This window comes from Lithobates pipiens, unplaced genomic scaffold (assembly GCF_037356315.1).
Source record: "Lithobates pipiens isolate NorthernLeopardFrog02 unplaced genomic scaffold, aLitPip1_a1.2 Scaffold_25, whole genome shotgun sequence".
NCBI lineage: Eukaryota > Metazoa > Chordata > Amphibia > Anura > Ranidae > Lithobates > Lithobates pipiens.
The window spans coordinates 209,294,988-209,322,276 of NW_027507787.1; the positions used below are offsets into that span (position 1 = coordinate 209,294,988).

The 27,289-nt window shown below is 41.1% G+C and overlaps 1 protein-coding gene across 1 annotated transcript in view; it reads left to right on the forward strand.

The window, feature by feature from the left end:
* The window catches only part of DOCK1 (dedicator of cytokinesis 1), a 613,707-nt gene that overhangs the window by 130,253 nt on the left and 456,165 nt on the right, over positions 1-27,289 (forward strand). The window contains exons 5-8 of the mRNA XM_077455510.1: positions 473-569; positions 6,100-6,248; positions 23,877-24,012; positions 24,707-24,861. Of these exons, the coding sequence (XP_077311636.1) occupies positions 473-569; positions 6,100-6,248; positions 23,877-24,012; positions 24,707-24,861 (537 nt within the window). The remainder of the gene's footprint in view (positions 1-472; positions 570-6,099; positions 6,249-23,876; positions 24,013-24,706; positions 24,862-27,289) is intronic.

The window sequence follows — 27,289 nt, forward strand, 5'->3', positions numbered from 1 at the left end:
CAGTTGTCAGCGTGTCATTAGCAGCTAGTGATTGCTGTAACAGTTTGCTTCGGTTTGCTTTTCAATATAGATAAAATCCTGAAATATGTACGTAAACATCTGTCGGCATAATACATTTCTATTTTATATAAAGTTGTCATTTAGCTTTATTGCTCTTTTGTAAGTTTATCACTTTATGGATTTTAGGTTTACTTGCAAATATGTTCCCATTTGCTTTAAAGAAAAAGTAATTTCAAGACATATAGACTTGTTTATTAAAGCCGTACATAGAATGATGATGTATAAACTGCAGTAATTCATAGCAGCTAATCAAATTTCATCTCTACTTCAAAGCAGTGATGGATGATTGATTGGTCGCTGTCATAGTGTTGCTCTTAGCCTGATGATGGACTGTGCTCAGTGGTATTGTTTTAATTATTTTTGTGTTAATTCATAACAGCTATTTATTTCGAATTTTGCATTTATTTTGTAGGCAACATGAAACGGTCACACCTTGTGAGATTCCGCTTGTACATGAAGTTACCACCACGCTGCGTGAGTGGTCCATCATATGGAGGCAACTTTATGTTGTAAGTAAATCAAGACAACTGTCAGTGCTATAAGTCTTGGACCCCTTTCACACTGAAGACGTGTTTTAGCGCTAAAAATGGTGTCTGTAAAGCACTTGAACAAAAGCCTCCCATATGCCTCCTCGGTGTGAAAGCTCAAGTGTTTTCACACTGGGGCGGTGCGCTTGCAGGGCGTTAGAAAGTCCTGCAAGCAGCATCTTTGGAGCAATTTTGGTCAGTGTAATAAACTGCTCCCTGTCCTTGATTCCCATAACGACAAGTCAGATTATTTTATTCTTGTACTTCACTGGAAAGCAAATCTAATTGATTGGGTTTCAAAGAGAATGACCGTATTTTTTTTTTTTTTGTACATAGTTTAACTTATTATGGTAAGGAAAATGTGATTATTTAAAAAAAATTTTTTGGTAAATATGAAATACCCATATTGATGTTTTTAGTCTCCTTAGTGAGTGGGGCAGTTACTTCTCCAGACATGTTTCTTCTTTACAGAAGAATGCGCTTTCAGTGAATATGCTGCTTGTGTCGTTTTTTGTAAAGTCAAGTAGCTGAATGCAATATTTTATGTGCCTTGGCAAATTTATTTTCATATACAAGTGAAAGGCAAATCTATAAAAATGTCTAGCTTTGGTAGAAAATTACTTTGGTACCTTTTTTAAAGAGCATCTGTTGTAAGAAAATCCATTCCAGATAAAGCATCTAGAAAGTGTGTAGCTGGTAATAGTAAAGCCAGTCATAGATGGTTCAAACTTCTGCCGGTTCGCCAGGAACTGACTGAGATTGGAACCATGTATGGGCTGGTTGAATGTACCCAAGATGATTGATCGATCGGCTTGAGTACAACCAGCCTGTTGGATTTTACATGCGCTTATTGCCAGCAGCTTTTATAGCTGCAAGCAATAATCACTGTGTTCTCTTGGCAGGGACGGCCTCCCTACCCCCACTGACTGTGTTGATGGGGGGAATTGAGCACATTTATTTCCTACCACTGGTGGTTGCAAGAGAAATTTGCGCAGTCTATGGCCGGCCTTAGTCACATTAACCAGATCACTTCTACTGTACGTCATGATGGTGGCCTTGGTGTTCTGGACTGTACTGTTTTTTTACACTAGTACTCCATGTTTGACTAAGATCAAGCTGTCATTCGTGCAGATCTCTTCCCCCCCCCCCCCCCCCCCAAAAAAAAAGGAAAAATTGGCCTCGACAGGAATCGCAAGGCATAGAGACAACTTGATTGTTTCTGTGCCTTGTAATCGCTGTTATCGCCATTCTTAACTCTCGCAAATATAAACTACTACTGTTTTGTGTTTGAGAACCCTCTCAACTGTATGGTCTGTACATTGATCATGCACTAAAATTCATATTATAGCCACAATACCAGCATGATACTTTCTTTTAGAAGAAATTAGTAATGGTAAATGAGATTATCTTGGGGTGTTTACAAAAAGGGGTCGATTTTGTGATGTTTGTAGTGACCTGACATGTTTGTTTTTCCTAGGCCCCTTTCACACTCAGGCACTTCTAAACTGCCAGTAAAACATTTGAGCGCTTTTGAAGAGTTTTTCAGGCGCGTTTGAAGAGTTTTCCATTAATTTCAATGGAGAAGGCCGTTTTTTTTTCCACCGCCCGGCCAGCCCACTGCCCCAGTGATTTTAATGGAAATAGGTTTTAGTGAGCTTTTCAGGTGTTTTTTTTTTTTTTTATTAGCGTGAAAGCACCTGAAAAGTGCCTCAGTGTGAAAGGGTTCTAATAGTGGAAAGTAAGAGAGACAATTCTTTTTTGTTTTTTTATTTTTTCAAAGTTGATGCTCTTTTATCCTTATTTTATATAGTAAAAATAATAAAGATAAGCGGTCAATATTTACCACCAAAAATGTTTAATTTACCTCAAAAAATGATATAAAATCTTGGTACAGTGGTGAGTGATTGTCAGTCAAGCGATCGCGAAACTGAAAAATTGCCTGTTTATAAAGGGGTTTATAAAGGCTGGTACTTAAGCAATGAATCTAGACTAGCTTAGCAATGTTGGAACTTGGACATATTTTCACCACCCATCCTAGTGGCTTCCTTCATACACAGTAATAAATGAGTAACAAAGCTAGGTGTGGAAATGTGTTTTTTTTTTTTTGTAACAAGTTCAGTTTAATGTGGCATAACTACTACTATCTATACTGTACCTGAAATAAAAGAAAACATTCTTGGACTAGATTTCTTTTTAGTTAAACCTTTCCACTTTTTTGGGAGTCAAATGTGTTTTTTGTTGTATACATTTGTGATGCCACACTGCTGTGTCAAGGCATCTGTGCAAATGTTGGTTTCTGGCTTCTAACTACCTAAGTTCCTAGCCTAAAACATTTAACCACTACAATACCGGGCATATTCTGGCACTTCTCTCCCTCATGTAAAAATCATAATTTTTTTGCTAGAAAATTACTCAGAACCCCCAAACATTATATATAAGTATTTTTTTTTTACATTTATTTATCAGACACCCTAGGGAATAAATTGGCGGTCATTGCAACTTTTTATCTCACACGGTATTTGCGCAATAATTTTTCAAACGCCTTTTTTTGGGAAAAAATGGTTTCCCAAATTAAAAAAATACAAAACGGTAAAGTTAGCCCAATTTTTTCATATAATATGAAAGATGATGATATGCCGAGTAAATCTATACCCAACATGTCACGCTTTAAAATTGCGCACAATCATGGAATGGCGCCAAACTTCGGTACTTAAAAATCTCCATAGGCGACGCTTTAAATGTGATACCTCACATTTGAGCAGCGTTTACATATGTGGGCGGGACTTACGTGGGCATTCGCTTCTGAGCACGAGCTACTGGGGACAGGGGCATTTTTATTTTTTTACACTTGTAAACATCCCTTGTAATAGGAATCTATGTGACAATTCCTCTTTATGGAGAGATGTGGGGTCAGTAAGACCCCACATTTCTTCTCCAGGCTGGAAAGCATGAGATCAGGGAAAAAAATTCACAGATCTCATGCTGACAGCCGCGATTGCGGCTTTGTTTACTTCCAAGTACCCGGGCATGACATCATATCGTCGTGCCCGGGCCTCCGGTCATAGAGATGACTGGTGACCATCTGGCAGCGGGCAATTCTTTCTCCGGGCCCCCGATGGCACGGGAGAGCTCGGAGAAGCACCAGGTGGTGGCAGGAGGGGGGGGGGGGGTGCCCCCTCCCATTGCCTATAAGAACGATCAAGCAGTGGAACTGCCGATATGTTTGTTGTTGTTGTACACAGAATCGCCGGCCGGAAGAATTAATATCTGACTGATGCCTGTCACTGTAGGCATCATTCAGACATTCAGATCATCATCCCCCCACAAACTAGAGGACGTCATTTTACTATGGCCGATATTGAAGTGGTTAAAGCAATAAAATGATTGAGAGTGGGATACCTTGGAGGTTGACTACTGTTCCCTATAGGTACAGCAATACACTAGAAGCCCAGACCTACCAAAGGCAGCTAAAGCCCCTTCTACCCCCCCGGTGTGTATGTACTAAGTTCAGCATGGCAAAAGAGGCAACTTCTCAACTCAATCTGTAACTGGCATAACGAAAGGTTCACATGGCCAGCACAATACAAAGACACAGAATATATTAAGTCAGTAATTTACTCAAAGCTGATTATTTTCCACTTTATCTTAAGACTATGGATTGGCTTTATTTGTTAGAGCATGTAAACAATAAACTATTAATGTGGGCTTCTAGCAAACTATACCTTGCTATATATTATTTACTTATCTTCTCCTTGATTCACTCACTTGGAAGCACACGCAGATTTGAGCCGGTTTACACATACCAGTCACAGAGCAACATTGGGGCCAATTCATTCCCCATTCACATTTTACCGGGAGTTTTGTCATCACTTTTTGGACACTATGCACATTGCATGCACAACACACCAAGCTGTCCCTTGGGTGCTCTCTTCGGTCCTTGGGGGGTCGCCCTGTCTCAACCCCAGGGGAGATACTACACCTGGTATCCCATAAAAAACAATCCATAAAAAATTAAACATAAATATCTGTGTAAACCTCTGCAGGAAAAATAAAATCCAAAATTATACTGATCCATAGTAACACACATAAAGTTGGAATTAAAGCTTTTACCCTCCCCTCTGCCATTTATTGCGATGGGTGACCTCACTGACAAATAGAGAGGCTCAAGATACAAGAGGATTGACTCGCCTTGCATGTAAAAGGAGGTCCACCTATCCCAGCGATGGTAAAAGAGAGATTACACACTCGCTCAAAGAGAACTCAAAGGGACATTATATGACCAGACACCAGTGAGACCGTTTTGGGGACACCCCTCCTGGGGACACACAAGGGTCCTATAAAGCCTATTTTTATGCTGTAACCTTACAGCAGTAAGGTAAGGGGACACCCACCCACTTAACGGGGGAAAGGGAGAAACTAATAAAATCACCCATCACCAGTATTTGCACTACTTGGCAGCACCGGCACTTTATTTGTGACATCCTTGGTCACTTGAAGTTTGCACATCTTTTGCATTGTTTGCATGTACATTATCAGTATTGCAATTATTTTGAAGCTTACACATCTTTTGCAGCATGTGCACGGACATTTATTGGCACCTGCACTTTGTGTTACTTTGGATCACTATAATTTTGCAATTTTTTCTGCAGTGGTTTACGCAGATATTTATGTTGAATTTTTTATTAATTTTTTTTTATGGAGTGTTTTTTACTATTTACTATAATCAGATATTTTGCAATAACATTTATCTATATTTATTTTTGCACCAGAAGGAGTTTTTTTTCATACAGATAGATTGGAGTTTTTTTTCTTCATTTCTCACTGTTACCCCCCCCCCCCCCCCCCCCATATACCGCAGCACTATTCTATTCAATTATTCCTTTTCTCGTTTGGGTCTGAATAACCCCTTTCAGTGCATGCAGCAATATCCATCTTCCCCTATCTAATTGGTTGGCACAGAGATACCTTACTTTTACACCTGTTATCCCCACTCTCCTGTGCAGACATCGGGCCCAGCTTTGAGGCCGTCCATATATTACATCATCACACTCCTGATGAATGGCTAAAATGCCAAGAAATGCATTGAGTGCTACTAGATGTCAAGATACCTGGTCTTATTATGTACTTTTATTCTTTTGTGTATATTTTTCATATCTATTTATCAATTGTATTGCATGCTATGAGCAGCATATTTTAGTGTGATGATACATTTTTCTCAATCTGGAATGAATTTTTAGTTTGCAACAATAAATCATGCATTGTAATTTAATGTATTGATTTTGTCTCCATTTTGACATGACAGGCCTCACTTAAAGTCCCCATTATCTCTCCTTTTCTATAAACCAATATAGGGATGGAGGCACACCATGTGTGTTTAAGCCAGTGTGCCAGGTCATATCCAATTCACTGTCCAATGAAATATTAATGTCGGCTTCTCGCAAACTATACCTTGCTATATACTTATTTGTTGTGTGCATAAAGTCAGATCAATACTTGTATTTCCCTTTTATAGCAAGATAATCGAGACATGTTTAACTGCGTCAGGAATATGATCTGTGACCTGGTGGAGTGGAGATCACAGATCTTGTCTGGAACGCTGCCCCAGGATGAACTGAAAGAGCTCAAAAAGAAAATTACAGCACGGATTGATTATGGAAACAGGTCTGTAGACTTAAAAATCCATGTCTATTTTCTTTTTTTTTTCCTGTGAATTTTAATGTGCATAATTTTTTTTATTTTTTTTAATTAAAGCCCAGCATGGGGGGGGGGGGGGGGTCATATTTATAAACGGTGACTCTGACATCAAACGCTCACTGCAGGTGAATCTTCCGGGTACATGTTTTAACCCTTTTTACTGCAGTGGGGGTTAAAGGGGATGATGTGAGGTCTGTAAATCTGACAGGTGGTACCAGGGGCACATGGAAGCTGCTTAATCACTAATAAGCATCCCTGGTATATTGCCTCCAATAAACCCCTGATGTCTCGCTAAAGGGAGCTAGCCATGAAAAAAAAAGATATATGATACTTTTTATGATATATTTTATGACATATGAGCACACATGCCTACATGTTTCAAGGTTGCCAAAGCAGTTGAAACCGTTGATTGCTCTACACATTCTATGTATAGCTGTGCACTCTGGCATGAGAGCAATAATTTTTCAGCCATTATTCACAGTTAGCGCCATACTTATGACCTGTAGGGGCTTTTAAAGCATGGTCTATGAAGAATTTAGGGTACCAAAGTTTGACTGTTTCACGGGCACATTGGGTATCTAATTTATTTGGCACAACCTTATTTTAGATTTGCCCAAAAATGGGTAATATATTGCATCTATTTTCCCTAAATTTAACCTTTGTGTATTTTTACTGACATTTTGCTCTTAATAAACTAGCTCTAATATCATATGACACAAAAAAGCTAGCACTACCACCGTTTTTATTCTGCATTGTGTCTACTTTCAGAAAATATATATCCTGTTTTGGGGGTTTTAATTTAAAGCCTGCCGCACTATTCCCCTGTAAACTGACCACAGTTTATCATTGCTGCCGGGCCCCGACACCTTGGTCAGTTTACGTGGAGGTGTGTTTTGACCAGTTTATGTGATCACCCTGTGCTGCTTCTGCAGTAGCATTCAATCTTGGTATACTGCCTGATTCACAAGACTCGATCACAGAAAAACAAATCCGTTCCCACGTATGTATTTCAACTGTGTATCTAGTTGGTTTTTCCCCTAACCACTGCATCAAAGAGCAAAAAGAGACATGGTAACAAGAAAATGTTCACTTTGCACATTTTTTTGCTAAAACTTATGCTTTGGCTAGAGTTGTTGTTTTTTAACATGTTTTTTTCAGTGAGTGGACAAAAAGGGGACAGGAGTCATAATTGGCTACAATGCCTTATAGCAGGGACTGTAAAATTGTGGCAGACGTTATGACACTAACTGATACTTTGTGGGAACCGGTGACGCTAATGCAGTGATCAGTATTAAAAGAATGCATGGTCACTGTACTATTGACGCTGGCTGCTAAGGGGTTAAACATCTAGGGTAATTGGAGTTAAATGTGTGCCTAGCCAGTGTTTGTATATGTATATATATATATATTTTTTTATTTTATTTATATTACACACTATAATATATATAAATTTTTTTTTTACTTATTATGTTGTGTGAAAAAGTATTTGCCCCTTCCTGATTTTTTTTTAATTTTTTTTGCATATTTGTCACACTTAAATGACTAAATGTATAAATGATTTATTCAATCCACATTTAAAAACGTGATACAGAAAGAAAAAAAAAGTAGATTGAATGTCATTATATTGGTAAATTTTGCATTCATGTAATCAACCTTTCCATGAGACCTGAATGTGTCACAAAGATGACTGTCGGTAGTCTGGAATAGAAAAAATCTGATTGTACAGACGATCAAACCTCCCCCCCCCCTTTTTGTTTCCTTAATGCTATGGGTACGCTGCAATCCCAATCTAAATCCCCCACCTTGAGGGTTACAGCGAATGTACAATATATATTGGGGGATTGCGCCTCCCGCTCACTACTTCCCCCACCCAATATAAATAATTTTAAGGGGGGCGTGGCCTGGATCCGATCCGAGATGGACGCTTAGATCAGGAGCTCCGTCCTCGAGGCCAGCTACTTAAGCTATCTAACCCCACTTTTCTTCCCTGCCATGGTGAGGACACCCAGAGCGACCTCCGCTACACGGTCCAGATCGCCTAGGGGATCCGACGACCTCTCCGCCCGTCAAATCCCAGAGATATTCCGTGCGCGGCCCTCAGGTAGGATGCAGGCCTCCCAGGCAGAAGCGCGAAACGGTAGATCCCAGAGCGCCAGCCCTAACAGGCCCGAAGCATTGCACGCCGCTAGCCCCAGTGTTAACCGGCCTCTTGGCCAAGCAGCAGCGGTGAGCATAGACGACCTCCGCAGCGTGGCCGCAGACATCAAAAGCACCCTAATGGCGGCGATATCTGACATGCGGTCTGATATACATGCCATGACATTAAGGGTAGAGGAAGTGGAAGCAACGCAAGCAAGGCAAGACACTTCTTTATGCCACGTACAACAGATAACGGAGTCCCACGCCGTCCATCTCAGGGATATCAACAGACATCTGGAGGACTTAGATAACCGTGGAAGACGCCGTAATCTCAGAGTGAGAGGCATACCGGAGGCCATTGAACCCTCCCAGTTATCCCAGACTGTTGCTCTGCTGTTTAATGAGATCCTAGACCGCCCTCCTACTACCCAAATCCGCTTTGAACGTATTCATAGAGCTCTACGACCCAGAGGGAGGGAGACAGACCCCCCTCGGGATGTGGTCTGTTGCCTCATGGATTTTCAACTCAAAGAGCAAATCCTACATGCGGCCAGGACGCACGATCGAGTTGCGGTACAGGGAGCCACTGTTAAAATATATCAGGATCTGTCTGGTATCACCCTACAGAGGAGGAGGGAACTTCGCCCACTTCTTGAAGCTTTGAGAGCCAGATCCATAGTTTACAGGTGGAAGTTTCCATTTGGCCTAACAGCATCTCATCACGGCAAAACAGCGATCCTTAGAGTGCCAGAGGACCTGGATCACTTCTTCTTTACCCTAGACATCCCGCCAGTGGATCTACCAGACTGGTACAGCGATTTTCGTCTCTCAACGCTCTCCGGGGCTTTCTCCATGGATGGCATAGCAGAAGCGGGTAACTTCAGCTTAGGCCGCCACCGCCATCATCCCCTCCCCCCCGTTCGCCATCGCAAGATATCGGAGCACCAAGGAATGGAAGCCCCACAGCCTCTCCGGCGCACCGCAGGGCCCAGATTCACTGACCTAGACGTCCCTTCACTGTTCGCTGCTCCCATCTGACTCTAAGGTACTGTGTTCTGCTCCCTGTTTTTCTACCTTCCGTTTATTTCCCCTTGTTTTCAGTTTTGTCCCATACAATGAGACTGACTTAACGGTCCCTACGATGCTTTGCCGAGAGACTTATCAATTGTAATGCCTCACCCAGCCTGCCTTCTCCTTGGCTCGTCATCGGAACCAGTGTTGCCCCCCATCTCCTTCTCGTGGCTCCCAGAATACAAGCTTTGTGCATAGCCCCGCCAGCGATTAGCCTGCGCTCCTTTCCCCCTCCTTATCCCCCCGTCCGCCACCTCTCAACCGATGTCAATCCGAAGTTGTGCATGTGAATGGGTATCACTTTCTGGCATGTTATTACATCTCCCCTGGGTCCACCCAGCCAGCAACAAAAGGAACGCACTAGACCCGCAAGCTTAGTTTTCTCAGCGCAACGAAACTCTGCTCAAACCTTCGCCCTGACATCCTGGACTGCCTTGTGGTAGTGTTTCCTAGGTGTACGCTTGAGCCCGTGCAACGTTCCTTATGCTGGTTCTTCTGTAAAGCATTATTTTCCTGTGACCCTGTTCTACTTTATTATTACTCACCTTTTTCTTTCTGCTCTCCTCTCCGCCCTTTTATCCCCCCCTCCTTCTCCTCCTTTCTCTATTTCTATCCTTTCTTCCTGTTGTCTACTACCCCTCTGTAAAGAGAATAAACACTAGGTGTCCCTGAGATTTAGGCTCAGATTCCCATCGGTTTCTTATGGGGGTCGGGTGCTTTGCTTATTTGTCTTTAAGGAGCGGGGCTGCGGGATCGCGAGATTGTATGTTAGCCGTTGTAGCTGGAGGGGAGGAGGCCCTGCTCGAGAGAGCTTTTTCTAGTTCCCCCCGTCACGAGGTCACCTAACCAGATTTAACATTACCCCTGATTATCTCGGCTACCGCCGTGTCACTATCCATTTCAAGGAGGACATGCATGTCCTCGGACCCACTACAACCCACTGGAGCTCGGACCCGGGTATGGCCTCCTCTACTCTAGCAATATTTCTCTGTGCAAGATGGAATACCAAGAGCTGGTTGTATTAATGTCGGCACTTATTTGCACCCCAACTCTCCACAGGTCATGACATGTCTCTTTTAACAGTCCGTAATGCTGTTTCCCGAGATTTTACAGTTGTTTATGTTATTTTTGTTGCATGTATAACGTTCAATGCGTTACCTCTTAACCAGGTTTGTCAGATGGGAATTAGCATCTCCAAAACGATTGCAGGTATTTGTTGATTATAAATGTTTCCAGCGGTTGTTTATGTGCTTTTTTACATGGCTATTTCTTTTTGCTCATTCTATTTTCTATTTTTTATGCCGCTTCCCTATTTTTGGGACCTAGATTAACATTCGCACAGTTTGCTGAATGGTTGGCACATAAGCAGCTCCAACTCACAATCCACTCCTCCTTTCATAATATCCCTGTAACACCATTATGTACCCTTCTTCGCCATTTACACCCCAGAAACCTTCTGGGTTCAAACCCGCACCTAGAATTGTTCACCGCTGCTCTATCTCTATTTCTGTTGTTTAGGCTATGAATATAAGTCCTCTTCACATGACTACCTTAGGGACGCGGTGACCAATTTACTGTATATTATATTTGCCTCACCATGGTTGCTTTAAGCCACACGTGTGGACTGGTCTGGGGGGGATCACTACACCCACCTGGGTCCAGTCCCACTTACCTTTCCCCCTGTTCCTTTACTCTAGAAGCCTCGGCAGGACCCAGAACTCCCCTCTCGGTCCGTACCCAGAACTTTGTCCCCCAAACAGGAGACTCTGGTAGTCTTCCTGATCCTTACCGGTTACCTCTTGTATTAGACGTAGGTTTGCAGGTCATACCTGTCAACCGGTGCCGTCACGACAATTCCCTGCGTAGTACCCCCCTCCTCCCCCTCTCCTACCGCCACCTCCACCTTACTTACTTCCCCCCTTTTCTGCTCGGGTCTCTGGCTTCCCCCCCTGTTTTTCCTCTTCAACTACCCTGAGGGCCCACTATCCAGCCACTATGCCATGCTCCAACTCGGCCCACCTTACACTCAAAATTCTATCCCTGAATGCTCGGGGCCTTAACATTCCCGAGAAACGTTCCCGAGTACTATCTTATGCAAAACAAACTAAAGCTGAAGTAGTCTTTCTGCAGGAGACCCACTTCTGCTCGAAACATGTACCGAAATTGTCCAGTCCACACTACCCTCTGGGTTTTCACGCCACCTCTCCCATAACTAAGTCTAAAGGGGTATCTATACTGCTCTCCAAGAATTCGCCAATCACAATCACTGACTCCCTGATGGATGAACAAGGGAGATTTGCCTTTCTGAAAGGAACCTGCAAAAACAGACCTATCACCTTAGCAAACATATATTGCCCCAACTCGTTACAAGTCCCTTTCCTGCGAGCTATAGTACAACAATTGCTCTCTTTCCAAGAGGGAATTCTGATACTAGGGGGCGACCTTAATCTGCCCCTAGACCCCCTGCTGGACACTTCATCGGGTAAATCACATCTTACCTATAGAGCGCTCAAACAAATCAGGCATTGCCTCCATGAACTCTGTGTACATGATACATGGCGCATCTCGCATCCTAAGGACAAAGACTTTACCTATTTTTCTGCCCCCCACAACAAATATTCTCGTATAGATTATCTTTTCCTATCGCAACAAGACTTATCACTACTCACGACCGCGACTATCGAACCAATGGCTATCTCTGACCACCATCCTATCTCCCTGACACTTACATTCCCAGAGACAAATGATCGGACGTTCATCTGGAAATTAGACCCCACTATCTTAACGGACAAATCCATTGAAGACGACCTGAGGAAATGCCCGACAGACTATTTCTCAGAAAACGATTCCCCAGATACCTCCAATATGACCCAATGGGAGGCCCATAAATGTGTCATAAGGGGTAAAATGATTGCAATCTCGGCATCTCTCAAGAAAGCCCGCAAGGCCAGACTTACTGCTCTGTTCACTAAACTGAGAAACCTAGAATCCAGTCATAAATGAACATTGGCACAACATACCCTAACAGAACTAACCGATACGAGAGCCCTAATCAACGAAACCCTGAACCTCAACATCAAGAAAAATTTTATTTTGTCCCAAAAACTCTTTTATGAACACGGCAATAAGAGCGGTCGTCTCCTTGCCCAAGCCCTGCGTAAAAAGAATAACAACAATGTAATACACCATCTACGTTCCCCCTCAGGTGATCTAATTGTCCACAACAGAGACATCGCCAAAGAGTTCGAAAAATATTATTCCTCTCTATATGACCTTCAAAACTCTGCCCATGCCCCAGATAACCATTCATCCCAGGATAATGCTATTTCCTCCTTCCTCTCCCAATTCGCCCCTGCTAAGATTTCACCTGAAGCTTCGGAGGGTCTGGAATCTCCAATATCCCCGTTAGAGTGGAATCTCGCACTTAAAAGCTTGAAACCCGGGAAAAGCCCAGGCCCAGATGGTCTGCCAACAGTTTACTATAAAACGTTTTCCAACTCATTGCGGAATCCTTTCCTCAAAGCTTTCAATTCCTTATCTCCATCTTCCCCCCCTCTCACAAAGAATGCTGGAAGCTCACATAGTTGTAATACCAAAAGAAGACAAAGACCCATCCCAGCCCAGTAATTATAGGCCTATCTCCCTTCTTAATTCGGACATCAAGCTTTTTTCTAAAATTATAGCGAACAGGTTGCTCCCTTTCCTCCCTTCCCTTGTCTCCCAAGATCAATCCGGTTTTATCCCTGGCAGGGAGACCAGGGATAATACGATTAAAGCCATCAACCTTCACCATCTTATAACAAGCTCCAACCAGAAAGGCTTTTTCCTTTCTCTGGATGCGGAAAAGGCGTTCGACAGAGTGTCTTGGAGATACATGAGGGCAGTGCTCCAGGCGATTGGACTGGGGCCTCACTTAATCGACTTAATCATGGCACTGTATGATAACCCAGTCGCGAAAGTTAGAGCCAACCACACTCTGTCGGACGCCTTTCCCATCCGTAATGGGACGAGGCAGGGGTGTCCCCTGTCCCCCATCCTTTTTGTCCTGACCCTTGAACCTTTTCTCCGTAAAATTACAGCCAATCCCGACATTCAAGGCATTAAGTCCCCACTAAAAGAATATAAATACGCTGCTTTCGCGGATGACATTCTGCTTTTTCTTTCAAACCCATTGATCACGTTACCAGTAGTGCTTTCAGAATTCAAACATTTCCAATACTTGTCGAATCTCAAAATCAATCTGTCAAAATCCTTTGCCCTTAACATCTCTTTGCCCCAGAAAATAGTTGATCAATGTAAGGAGAATTTCCCCTTCCTCTGGAAAGATGATTCGATTACATATCTGGGCATCCAAATTCCCTCCGATCTGTCTGATCTATATGCAAAAAATTTTATTCCTCTCCTGAATCAATTGACTAAAGATCTCAAGGAATGGGACAAACCTCTATTTTCTTGGTTTGGCAGAGCAGCTATTTTAAAAATGAATGCTCTTCCACGAATGCTCTACCTGTTGCAAACGATCCCCATCCACATTCCTACCTCCTTTTTTAGCAAATATAGACAACTCTGTTCTCAATTTCTTTGGAGCAAGCGTAAGCACAGAATTTAACTATGATCAACTTTCGTGCCCAAAGAATTTAGGGGGAATTGGTCTCCCAAACCTCCACAAATACTACCTCGCAACTCAATTAACCAGGATAGTGGATTGGAATGTGCATACAGCCAGTAAAGACTGGGTTTCTATAGAAGCCTCTTTTACAGATTTGTCTCTCCCCTCCTTACCGTGGATCCCTCCATGCTGTGTTCCATCTAGCCTGATCCAACACCCTCTTATAGGCCCGACCTTGAGATGCTTCCACCAAACTTGTAAAAAATCAAACATTTCATCTTCTCCAGGCCCCCTGACTCCCCTAAAACTTAATCCTGATTTCCCACCAGGAATGAAAGATGATTTTCTAGCAGACTGTTGGCCCACGACCCAAATTAGAGCGCACCATTTCTTCCACCAGGGTAAACTTCAAACCAGAACTCAGCTCGCGACCCGGACTGGGGAAACTCCCATCCCTCCCTGGCCCTATCTCATGGCGGCCTCGTACCTACAGAGTATAGATAAAGACCACTGTTGCTCCCGACAACTTTCCCCTTTTGAAACGCTATGCACTCAAACCTCTCCCCAAACACGCCTTATTTCATACACACATACTCTGCTTTTTGCGAAACGAAGAGCGAATGATACACCTGCTTGCGCAAAATGGGAAAGGGACTTGTCCATTTCACTCTCTGAGGACCAGTGGGAGCAAATTTACGCCAATATTCACAAGGGATCCTCTAATGTGAATACCCAAGAAAACGGTTTTAAGATTCAATCTAGGTGGTACCACACTCCAGCGGTTATCCACAAATACAAACCTACCGTTCCCGAGTCCTGTTGGAGATGTTCTCAGGACAAAGGAACGTTATTACACATATGGTGGTCTTGCCCAATGATCCAACGTTTTTGGACGGAAGTGCACCGCCTGACAGAACAAATTTCCTCCTACACACTAGAATTTACTCCTGCCCAGTTTCTCTTACACCATTCCAGTTTACCACATAATACCTATCATAAATCACTTGGGATGCATCTAATCAATGCAGCGAAGCAATGTGTACCTGTCCATTGGCAGTCCTCCCGAGTTCCTACCATCAAGGATTGGTTCTCCAGAATCCAAAAAGTTGCTGACATGGAGAAACTCATTAACACTTCTCGTGACACCCCCTCTAAGTACAGTATGAAATGGGCCTGCTGGATTCATTTCCAGACTACACAAGAATATTTATCCCATATGACATCTTACCAGTAATCTTCAATCTAAATCCTTGAATATGTTATATCTCTCCCTTACTTAGCAGCGGGGGCAAGCCAGAGGCCCTCCTTCCTTCTCATTTCTTCTTTTCCTCTTTCTTTCTCTCTTTCCATTTTCCTCTCCATCGTTATTCTTCCACCTGCCCTTCTTTCTTTATTTTTCTCTCTTGCACCTTCTATCTCTCTGATTATCTCTTCCTTGTTCCTTCCCCTTATCCCCACCTCTATTATATCACAACTGAAACTGCTATCTTCTTCCCCTCCCCCTGTTTCTCCCCTGCCCTTTCCCCCTGCACACCTTCCCTTTCCTCAATACTCCCTTAACGCCCCCTCCCTCTCACCCCCCAATTTCTTTTGATATCTCCAGACTTATTTTTACCAAATTTACTCTACAACGACATATACATTCAGCCTTTCCACACATTAAACCTCCTCTTTAGAACATTAGGTTATCTGAGACTGATATACTCTCCGTCGCTGCATTCATAGTATGTTGTAAAACTCCAAAATAATCTTAGCTACCCATGCTCTTCAATGGCAAGTTTTTGCCCGCCGTCTCAGCATATCCTATCCTTAAACATCAGGCCACATTAGACCAGCTTTGCTCATGCATCCTCAAGTCCTGATACAGGACTTCAAGGCCTCTAGACTGAAGGAGTCTTTAGAGAAGGAATACACTAGAGGTCGGCCTAGGCCTAGATGGCCTCACTGAATCCATTGTGTAATATCTTAGGACTTTATCAGAGGCCATAAACTTCCTGCACAGCGCAGCCAACCTTTTCATGGATACGATGTCCGGTTAAGCAACTGGTTTCCCCAAATTATCCAGAATAGCTTATTAGTAGTTATCGTTGAGGTTATATCTATTTACTTGTACTCTGCCTGTGGAAATGGAATGTAACATTGAGCTATGTAACATGCTGAATATATGTCATTTGTTATTTGTTCTTTGTTCACACTTTGTTTTATAACAATAAAACTATTTGAAACAAAAAAAAAAAAAATAATAATTTTAAATAAACTGGTGTAAAAAATTGCTGTGTGATCACAGTGCCACCGTAACCCCATGAAATATGTATGCAAAACAGTGTATTTATACCAACGTCTCTATTAGCAAAATGATGGTCCTTCAAATGCAATGATTTCAACAACCCCAACTGTGTCATCTTAATCCCCATTCATCTTCTAATAAAAGATCCGTAGTGTCACCAAAGAAAAACCAGATCTGTACCACCGTCACCCAGCAGAATGGCCACTCACCAGACGTTACCAATCAGTAAGCCTTTGGTTCATTCAACGGATAACCAATCCTCCAATGCACTTCTCCCGTTAGCAATTCCTCAATGTCTGTATATTCATACAAAATTAAATAGAACCAATATAGTGTAAAACCGTTTCATCTTTAATAGAAAATTAGTAAAAACATATTGCACTCACATTTCCATGTGTCTATTAGCCGACACCAAGCTTTTCCAGCAATGAGAAAACCGCATAGGATAGGGCAAGCCAACGATGTTCCATGGGTGGTGATCTCCTCCCTCCACTAAACCGACCTGCTTCTGGGTGATATTCAAGGATAGTATGTCTCCACAATATTACACGTTTTCGCAGTTAAGCATCTTCAGGAAGCTCTGATAGGTCTTGATGCGTTTTGAGAGAAGAGTCTCGCTTCTTCGGGAGAAGCGCAGATGGATGCAGTTGAGGAAACACTCCTGGCCTACTGATGTAGTATGGATTACTTTTTTTTATAGTAGTCAGAAAATTTCTGTATATGGGCAAGTGTATCAACCTACATTATAAAAGCCACTTCAAACCAAAACGTCCACAGAGGCAAAATGATTCATGAAAAGCCAACCATGCCAACATTTTACCTCCTATGGACATTTTGGTTTGAAGTGGCTTTTATAATTTAGGGTGATATACCTGCCCATATACAGAAATTTTCTGACTGCTTTAAAGAGTCAACCATACTACATCAGTAGGCCAGGAGTGTTTCATCAATTCCATCTATCTGTGCTTCTCCCAAAGAAGCAAGACTCTTCTCGCGAAACACGTTGAGACCTAGCACAGCTATTTCAGATTACTGACAGTGATCTTTGTGACACATCTAGGTCTCATGGAAAGGTTGATTACATGAATGCAAAATTTATCAATATAATGACATTTAATATACTTTTTCTTTCTGTATTAAATATTGTTTTTAAACGTGTGTTGAATAAACAATTTATAAATTTTACTTGCCATGTTTTGAGGTATGCTTTTTAAAAGTCCCAAGGGCATTTTTGCTTTTTGATATGGTCAGATCATCAAAAAAAAATTATTATTACAAAAAGATAACCAGAGTAAATACAACATACAGTTTTTAAATGAAGGTTTCATTTATTAAGGAAAAAAAGCTGTACAAACCTGCCTGGATTTATGTGAAAAAGTAATTGCCCCCTAAACCTAATAACTGCTTGTGCCACCCTTGGTGGCAACAACTGCAATCAAGCATTTGCGATAACTGGCAATGAGTCTTTCACATTGCTGTGGAGCAATTTTGGCCCACTGTTCTTTGCAGAATTGTTTTAATTCAGCCACATTGGAGGGTTTTCCAGCATGAACAGCCTGTGTAAGGTCATGATACAGCATCTCAATTGGATGCAAGTCCAGGCTTTCACTAGACCACTCCAAAACCTAAATTTTGCTTGCTTTGAACCATTTGGAGGTAGACTTGCTGTTGTGTTGAGCTTGAGATCACAAACTGATGGCCGGACATTCTTTTTAGGATTTTCTGCTAGAGTTCAGAACTTATGGTTCCATCAATTATGGAAAGTCTTCCAGGTCCTGAAGCTGCAAAGCAGCCCCAGACCCTCATGCTACCACCACCATGTCGACTGTTGATATGACGTTCTCGTTATGAAATGCTGCATTCATTTTCAGATGTAATGGGATGCACACCTTACAAAAAGTTAAATTTTTGCCTCATCAGTCCACAGAATATTTGCCAAAAAGCCCTATGCATAATCCCAGATGTTTTTGGTAAATGTGAGATGAGCCTTTGTGTTCTTTGTCAGCAGTGGCTTTGACCTTGGAGCTCTCCCATAGGTGCAATTTTTGCCCTGTTTTTCTTATTGTTAAATCATAGACACCGATCTTACCTGAGGCAAGTGAGGCCTGCTCTTTAGATGTTCTTGCTTCTTTTAAGACCCCCTTGATGAGTCCTTGTTAGGCTTTTGGTTTTTATTTTTTATTTTTTTTAGGCTGGTCACTTCACCACTGTTCCAAGTTATCTCCATTTGTGGATAACTGCTCTTCCCATGGTTCACTGGAGTTTCAACGCCTTAGAAAAGGCCTTGAAACCCTTCCTAGATGATACATGTTTGTTTTTAATTTGTTCTTGAATTTTCTTTAGATTGTGGAATGATGTGTGGCTTTTTGAGATCTGTTAGCCAGATAGCTTCTATTTATGTGATTTCTTGATTCAACAAGCTTGGCAGTAATCGGGGTGGGTGTGGCAAATGAAATTGAACTCAGCTTTCCAAAAAATTGTGGTTAATCACTGTTCATTCATGATTCAGCATGAGAGGGGGCAATTTACTTTTTCCACATAGGGCCAGACAGGTTTGAACAGCTTTTTTCCCCCTTAATAAACAAAGTAATTTAAAAACTGCATCTTGAATTTACTCAGGCTATGTTTGTGTAATATAAAAAATAATAGATTTTATATATAGACATATAATATCTATCAGGAAGGGGGCAAATACTTTTTCACAGCACTGTGTGTGTATATGTATATATGTATGTATGTGTATGTGTGTGTGTGTGTGTGTGTGTGTGTGTAATATATATATATATATATATATATATATATATATATATATATATATATATATTTTAGTGGTTGCCATTGCACACAGATTGGAGAGTAAGTGGGCCTATTGCACAGCAAAGCCTGTGGTACACTTAGTTCAAGAGAGCGGATCTCACGGGCTTTGAGAGGTGAACGCACAGTGAAGACTTTATTTTGATGAGGCATAAGCAGTCCTGAGAAAGACCAGCTTGTGCCTTGTTGAAACAACATTCAAGACCCGTGAGTGTCAGTCTTCCTATAAAAAAAAAAAGTGTATCTATCTAATCTCTATATGAAATGTTGGGCTAACACATTCTTTAAATGGCTACTGCCTAAATTGGGTGATGGGGACCTTAGATTGCAACCTCTTGAGGACAGGGACTGATGGGAATGTACAGTATGTAAAAGGCTGTATAAATTGTCACCACTATATAAATGCCTGAAATAAATACATTTGTAACTAAATTCCCTATTCTGAACTGAACTTACGTGAGAGATTTACTTATCGGAGGCTGCAGTGAGCCATGTAGTGACTTATGAATATTTGCAGATTATTATAACCAGAAGCTTACCTTTCTGCGAGTAGGTGATGTTTAGGTATGCATTTTGCCTTTTAGCTTTTAAAAGTATGAACGCCTCATGAAAATCTAATTTTATGTATGGGTTGCTGAGATATGGCAGTTTTGCATTTCCTGTGACTGTGTTCAGCTTTGCAGAGAAAGACTTGAGACTGAGCCTTGATTCTGTTTGGCGTAGAAAATTTAAAGCTTCACCTTCTCCTCAATTAATGAATTCCTTGTTTGTTATTGTGTCTTACCATCTGCCAACGTGTTTGCTTAAAGTTTGCATGGACTCCAGATGCTCCGCTTTCACACGGGGATGAACATCTTGAGAATTTGTTTTGTTCTGAAACTTCTGACAAATAGGAACAGGAGTTGCAGAAAAAACAGCCTTTGTCCCCCAAATACTAATGGATGAAAGTTCCGATGAGGCTTTCAAACAGTGTTTAAGCTACGTCTATGATGTGTTCTGTCCTCATTCTGTAAAACATGAGACTGATGCTCTAGGTTGGGGAGGTAAAGCTCCTTAAAGTAGAACTAAAGGCAAAATGTTTCATTCTTGGGGTTGGATACAGCAGCGAGGATATGTTTAGCAGGTCCTTTCCTTACCATGACAATCTGCTGTCCTGTGTGTGTGTGTGTGTGTGTGTGTGTGTGTCTGTGTGTGTGTTAAAAAAAAAAAAGGACCTTTTTTTACCCAATTCCCATTGTAGTGGACTTTTTTTTAAAATATATAATGGAAATCAACATAAAGTCATTAATACATTTTTAATAATCCAAAGTATTTTCCCCTCATGGTGTTCTAGAGCGCTAAAAATATCCACATGCTAGTAGTAACACCCATGTCTACAGTGTATAAGTTGCTTTATTATTATTCTGTGTGTGTGTGTGTGTGTGTGTGTGTGTGTGTGTGTGTATATATATATATATATAATATTATAGGCTGTTACCGTTTACAATTTTCTTGTTTGATTAATAGTTTTTTTTTTTTATCTACTAATTTCGATTAATTATAACGCACATACAGATCTAACTACTTTCAGCTGACCTTCTTACATTACAACTCTGCATTAGTCAGTGGTAAATGTGGTATACACTATATGCAATCACCCGACACTAGTTAGTTTCCACAATCCATGACTTAACTTCACAGTTCACACAAATACATTTTTAAATTCAAATTGTAGCACTGACGTGAGTTATTTTTTATTTTTTTCCACAGTAGCGTTACAATCCTTCCACCTCCGGTCTAACTAATCACACTCACCTTATGGCATGGACCCCTGTGCAAACAGGTGGTCATGCAAGCGGGTATCAAAAGGGTTAACATGGACCATAAACTTCTCTCACGTCTCCTTAGATCTCAGCAAGGACGACAGGTCATGGGTAGAAAGAAAAGATCGAAGTGCTCACCGCTTAAGTATTAGATAAAATTTTTGTGTTCAAACACAAACTACTCACAAAAAGGTGATAAAAACACAGCATGTAAAGCTGACAATCAAGTTAGTTCCGTAGGGCAGCAGTTAGCTCCTCCATCGTACATGTTAAGTTCAATCAGAACTTCAACGTCATCGGACTCCTCCCCCTTCCCTTAGGGAAGGGGGCAGGAGTCCAGTGACATCACCGGAACTCCCTGAAGACCCGGAAGCCGGCAGAGAGGTGATTACCAATCAAAAGAATTTTGATCGATCAAAAAAATGAATGGATTAATCAAGGAATTAATCTTTAATTTCCACAGCCCTAAAATATATATAATATACATCCATGAACATCCTCACTGTGATTGTCAGTATAGAATAGATAATGGCTTGATGAACCTGTGCCAAGTAATGGTTGTCTGAGATTACCCATGTGCCAGCACTTTGTTTTTGAATAAAGAACATTGGAGATCATGCAAGTTTTTTTTCCATACACTGGATCTCTTTTGACTGAAATGCTGCTTTTCTGTTGCTATTCTGCATACATAACGTCCATCTAAAATAGTTCTGCAGGTCGCCCTCAATGTAATCACAAAGATATGCAGAGAAAGGCACTTCTAAGTGCAGTGTCAGCAATTGTATTAAAAGGCAACGGTCAAAACACTTACAGGATTGCAGAGTAAACGGGCTCATTAATGCCTGAAGTTTTCCTGAGATGGTCTCCCTGTCACTGTGCTAGCCTTCAGCCGCAGGAACCGAGAGACTGGAGGAAGAAGATGGCTTCTGGATTTCCTGAAACCATGTGAAACACGGGGAGTAGAGTGATGTCCGCAAGGGGAGTTGACTAGTTTTGGAGCATGCTCAAAGGCTACATCTTCAAAACCTCAGAAGCATAGTGACATGAAGACCCTCTTAGGAGGACTTCAGACATTGATGAGCCTGTTTACTCTGTAATCCTTTAAATGTTTTTTAACTGTTGCATTTTAATAAAGTTGCTGACCTACTGCTCTTAGAAGCACCTTTCTGCATATCTTTGTCTATCCAGAGCCTGCTTCACTCTTGTAAGTGCTTACCGAGTGCCTGTCAGCTTGCTATCCTGCTCCCTTAAAGTCTACACACCCCTGTTAAAATGTCAGGTTTCTGTGATGTAAAAAAAATGAGACAAAGATAAATAATTTCAGAACTTTTTCCACCTTTAATGTGACCTATAAACTGTACAACTCAATTGAAAAATAAATATTTTGGGGGGAGTAGGGTTAAAAAAAAAATAGTATGGTTGCATAAGTGTAGCTTTGTTCAGAATTGAGCAATCACATTCAAACTCATGTTAAATAGGAGTCAGTACACACCTGCCTTCATTTAAAGTGCCTCTGATTAACCGCAAATAAAGTTCAGCTGTTCTAGTAGTTCTTTCCTGACATTTTCTTAGTCACATCCTACAGCAAAAGCCATGGTCCGCGGAGCGCTTCTAAAGCATCAGAAGGATCTCATTGTTAAAAGGCATCAGTCAGGAGAAGGGTACAAAAGAATTTCCAAGGCATTAGATATACCTAGGAGCACAGTAAAGACAGTCATCATGTGGAGAAAATATGGCACAACAGTGACATTACCAAGAACTGGACATCCCTCCAAAATGTATGAAAAGGCAAGAAGAAAACTGGACAGGGAAGCTGCCATGAGGCCCTACAGTAGGAATATCTGGGAAATACAGGCTGTGCGGTATATGTGACAACAATCTCCCATATTCTTCATATGTCTGGATTATGTGTTCAAGCGGTAAGAAAAAATCCAAGCCTGGCTAAATTTTGCAAAAACACATCTGAAATCTCCCAAAAGCATGTGGGAAAACGTGGTATAATCTGATGAAACCAAGGTTGAACTTTTCCAAGCGATATGTTTAGCGCAAAAACACTGCACATCACCAAAAGAACACCATACCCACAGTGAAGCATGGTGGTGGCAACATCATGCTTTGGGGCAATTTTCCTTCAGCTGGAATTAGGGGCCTTATTCAAGGTAGAGGGAATTATGAACATTTCCAAATACCAGTCAACGTTGAGGAGCTTCATCATTCAGCATGACAATGACCCAAAGCATAAATCCAAATCAACAAAAGAATGGCTTCACCAGAATGAGATTTTATTTTTTTGGAATGGCCCGGCCAAATACCAGACCTGAATCCAAATTAAAAATCCGTGGGGTGATCTGAAGAGGGCTGTGCACAGGAGATGACCTCACAATCTGACAGATTTGGAGTGTCTTTGCAAAGAGTGAGCAAATATTGCCAAATCAAGATGTCCCATGCTGATAGACTCATACCCAAAAAGACTGAGTGCTGGAATAAAATCAAAAGATGCTTCAACAAAGTATTAGTTTAAGGGTGTGCACACTTATGTAACCATATTTAATTTTTTTATTTTTACTTCCCTCCACCTAAAATTTGTCAGTTTGTTTAAGCTCTGAAATTATCTTTGACTCCATTTTTTTTTTTAAATCACAGAAATCTGACATTTTAACAGGGGTGTGTAGACTTTTTATATCCACTCCTGCTTGGCATTCTCCACCCTTAATGTAAAGAGACCAACATTAGGCAGCCGGGCCTGCTTTCTTTGACTGATTTCCTTTTAAGATGCAGTATATATTTTTTAATGGTTTTTTATTTATAAGCTCTTGCTGCTTAATGTCATGGGAACTTACTTTGTTTTCTTCCTTTTTATTTTTTTTTGTTAGAATCCTTGATTTGGACCTGGTTGTACGAGATGAGGATGGAAATATACTCGACCCAGAACAAACCAGCACGATTAGTCTTTTCAGGGCACATGAAATAGCTTCCAAGCAAGTTGAAGAACGACTTCAGGAAGAAAAGGTTTAGCACACAATTTTTCTGTATTTTGGTTATTGCTAGTGCCTGTGACAGAGAAATCGTTAAACCAACACTGTTCACTGTATCTTTGATTAAAAGGAAGGGAATGCAATTTAAAATATTTAACAGGCAGCTAAATAAACATCTGCTTCCGCTAGGCCCCTCCATAATGAACCGCCTCTGATAGAACTACTGCTTGTGGCCTGTAGCAAATCGGTTGTCTACAGAACATTGGAAAACACACTAGACTAGAGACTTTTCATATTTACTTGGGCTTTTGAATGGCTGTTGTATTTGGCCTTCTGTGCTGTGTCTGTCTGTGCTCCAGACAAGCAGCTGCATGCGCAATTGAAATACATATATGGAACCACGTTTTACCCGCTAATGGGTTTGTAACTCTTGAGCTGTTCTTCTGATCCAAGAACCTCTGTGAGACAGCATACCCTGGTCCTGCTTGCCCTCATCATATTTACTGGACCAAGAAGGAGCAGCAGCATACATGAGTAATTAGTCAGCAGCTCACTCTGCCGCCTTCTGCCAGCACATGTGCACTGTAGGTAAACCTGACTTCTAGGATCGGCCCACCCTTGGATCCTCTCCCTGAGTGTTGATTTACAGGCGCTTATAAGAAGCTGATCTATAGATACTAGCAGCCTGTTTAGCATTGCCAGTGTTGATTTATTATATTTTTTTGCAGTGTCAGAAACAGAATGACATCAACAGACAAGCCAAGTTTGCTGCCACACCTTCGTTTGCTTTGTTTGTTAATTTAAAAAATGTAGTATGTAAGATCGGGGAGGACGCTGAAGTTCTGATGTCTCTTTATGACCCCTCTGAGTGTAAATTTATCAGGTAAGGGTTTATCTTTTACCTTTGACAATAGATATGGAACTGTGACGTTACCTGACTTTGCTAATGCTTTTCCCCCGACAAAAGTTATAGATTGTTACGCTAAACAGCATTAAAGGGTCATTTAAAGCTTGACTTCTGGAAATGGCTATAACAGTTGAAATTCAGGTATTTTCTGTTTCATTTGCAAAGGAATTTTGTACTTCTCTGTTCAGTCGTGTGACCCAGGCAACCCTGCTAGACATAGTCAGGTCTGTTTTTTTTTTTTTTTTTCTTCTCTCTACTTCAGTCATTAATAACCCATTGTTACCCATTTGCCTCATGAATCTTGTGATGCAATAAAACACAACATGTTGTTGAACTTGAAGCACTGTGCAAAACTAGTACCCTAAATCCTATACCTTCTTTGTATGCAGGCTGCTGTTTAATGGAATACAGGGGGCTGATATAAATATGTAATGGTGTACTCACACTAGCTGTATTTAAAAATACTTCATATATCACTACACTTTCTCTATAAAAACCACTCCCTCCCATTGCTTCCCAAACTAATCCAACATAGGTCTCCGCCACCCCCCCCAGTACATGTTTACCTCTGTGTGATGGTGTTTACACCCTTGATGCAGAAAATGTTTCTGGCCTTGGCTGTGCCTGAAAGAAGCCATATGACATAATTGTGTACTTTGCCTGTCCCGGCAGCTTTAAAGGTCAAGTTTGTGACATCACTGACTGCCTCTCCACCTCATCCAATCATAAAACAGTTTGCATTTTTTTCAGAAAATTCAAAGCATTCTCTGGTTGATGTCCCTGCTGAGCAGCTGACCTCCTGTACTTGCATTGCATCAGACTGGCCGCTCAGCATGGGACTCGGAAACAAGTGCAGATCACTGAATTAGCTGTGTCTACTTCTGGGATTTCCAGCTTCATGGTGCATCAGCCAGGTATGGTATATGCATAGGTACAGAACTTTGGTCCAAACTGGACTAAAGTAACTATATAAAAATATACAATGCTTAGAATTAAACTTTAAGGCCCCTTTCACACTAGTGGAGGCTGCCCACTCAGCACAGTGATCTTTGTTGATCTCTGCTGAGCAGGCGGATGACTGGTTCGTGTCTGCTGATGCAGAGTGGACACAGACACATCCTGCAGTCCTCTATGGGCTGTCAGATGGAAATAAACCACTTGTCCCCATCCCTCTGTTTTTTAGCAGACAGGATTGGATTTTGGCGGGTGTCAATGGGCACATGTCCGTTGACATCCGCTGCTGCATAGAGAGCAATGGGTGGTCTGATCTGGTCTAACTGAAAAACTGACAGGTGGACCTGATCAGTTTGTAAGTGTAAAAGGGGCCCAAACATGTCTAACATCATGTTTTTTAAAGTTATTATTTATTTTTTTTTTTTCAGGACAATTGGTCCTATATGCATCCATGTTCTGTATGCATATGAATATACCTCCCTGTTTTTACATTTATTTGAAGCCCTGGTGAAGAGGGATTGTGTTGTCCCCCAAAGTGCATTGGCTATTTTAGGTGCTAAGATTGCGAATCATTAAAAGGACTGGGACTCCTTCACCATTTATTTTTATGCTCCTTTTGTGTTATCATGCTTTAAGTAACATTCTAGGTACCCATTATGGGGAGCCTTGCTACGCATGAGCAGCCTTACCAGTAAAATTATTATGTTTTTGACGTCTTATTGAACCAATACATTTTGAATTCGCAGCACCTCTTGGATGTGTCTAAAGTTTTCAACTTCAAACTGTTACTAAAAAGGTTCACTTTACAGTTTTGTATCCATAGATTCGTGGTGCATTTTTGATGTTATTGGTGTGCAATATTTTTCTATACGTTATTTTTTCTATCTGTTCGTTTTATATAATGGTACCAAAATACATTATGTTTACAAAAGTCCCCAAGTTAATTGGAAGTGTTTTAACATTAAATATCATGTAGTTTTCAGAAACTTTTTATGCATTATTTTTTCCTAATGGAGGATTTGCAAATGAATGCAGTGTAATTGAAAATTAATGAGGAGAAAAGAAATCCATTGGCAGTGCATTACAGTTCATAACTGGTTAATAAATCCTATTTGCATTTATAGTAATTAATGCAAGTATCTGAAATGAATGCCATTATTTTTAAGAGTCTTCCTCCTGTAAAGTTCTTAATGTGAGTTTCTCTGAAGGAATTTGAAATACATTCTTCTAGTAAGTAGCAAAAATCTTTTATCACGATTATTATTATTTAATGTGTTTTTATAATTGCTGACATTACATAGATTAAATTGCATCTTCATTTTATTATAGAATTAAAAAAAAGTCTGTTGCTCGGTTTTGCAGCAAAATAAAAAATATTGGTTTACTGAAGAACCAAGGAGTCTTCAGGTGCCCATGTGTATGTGAGATTTTATAAAGTGTAACTATATGG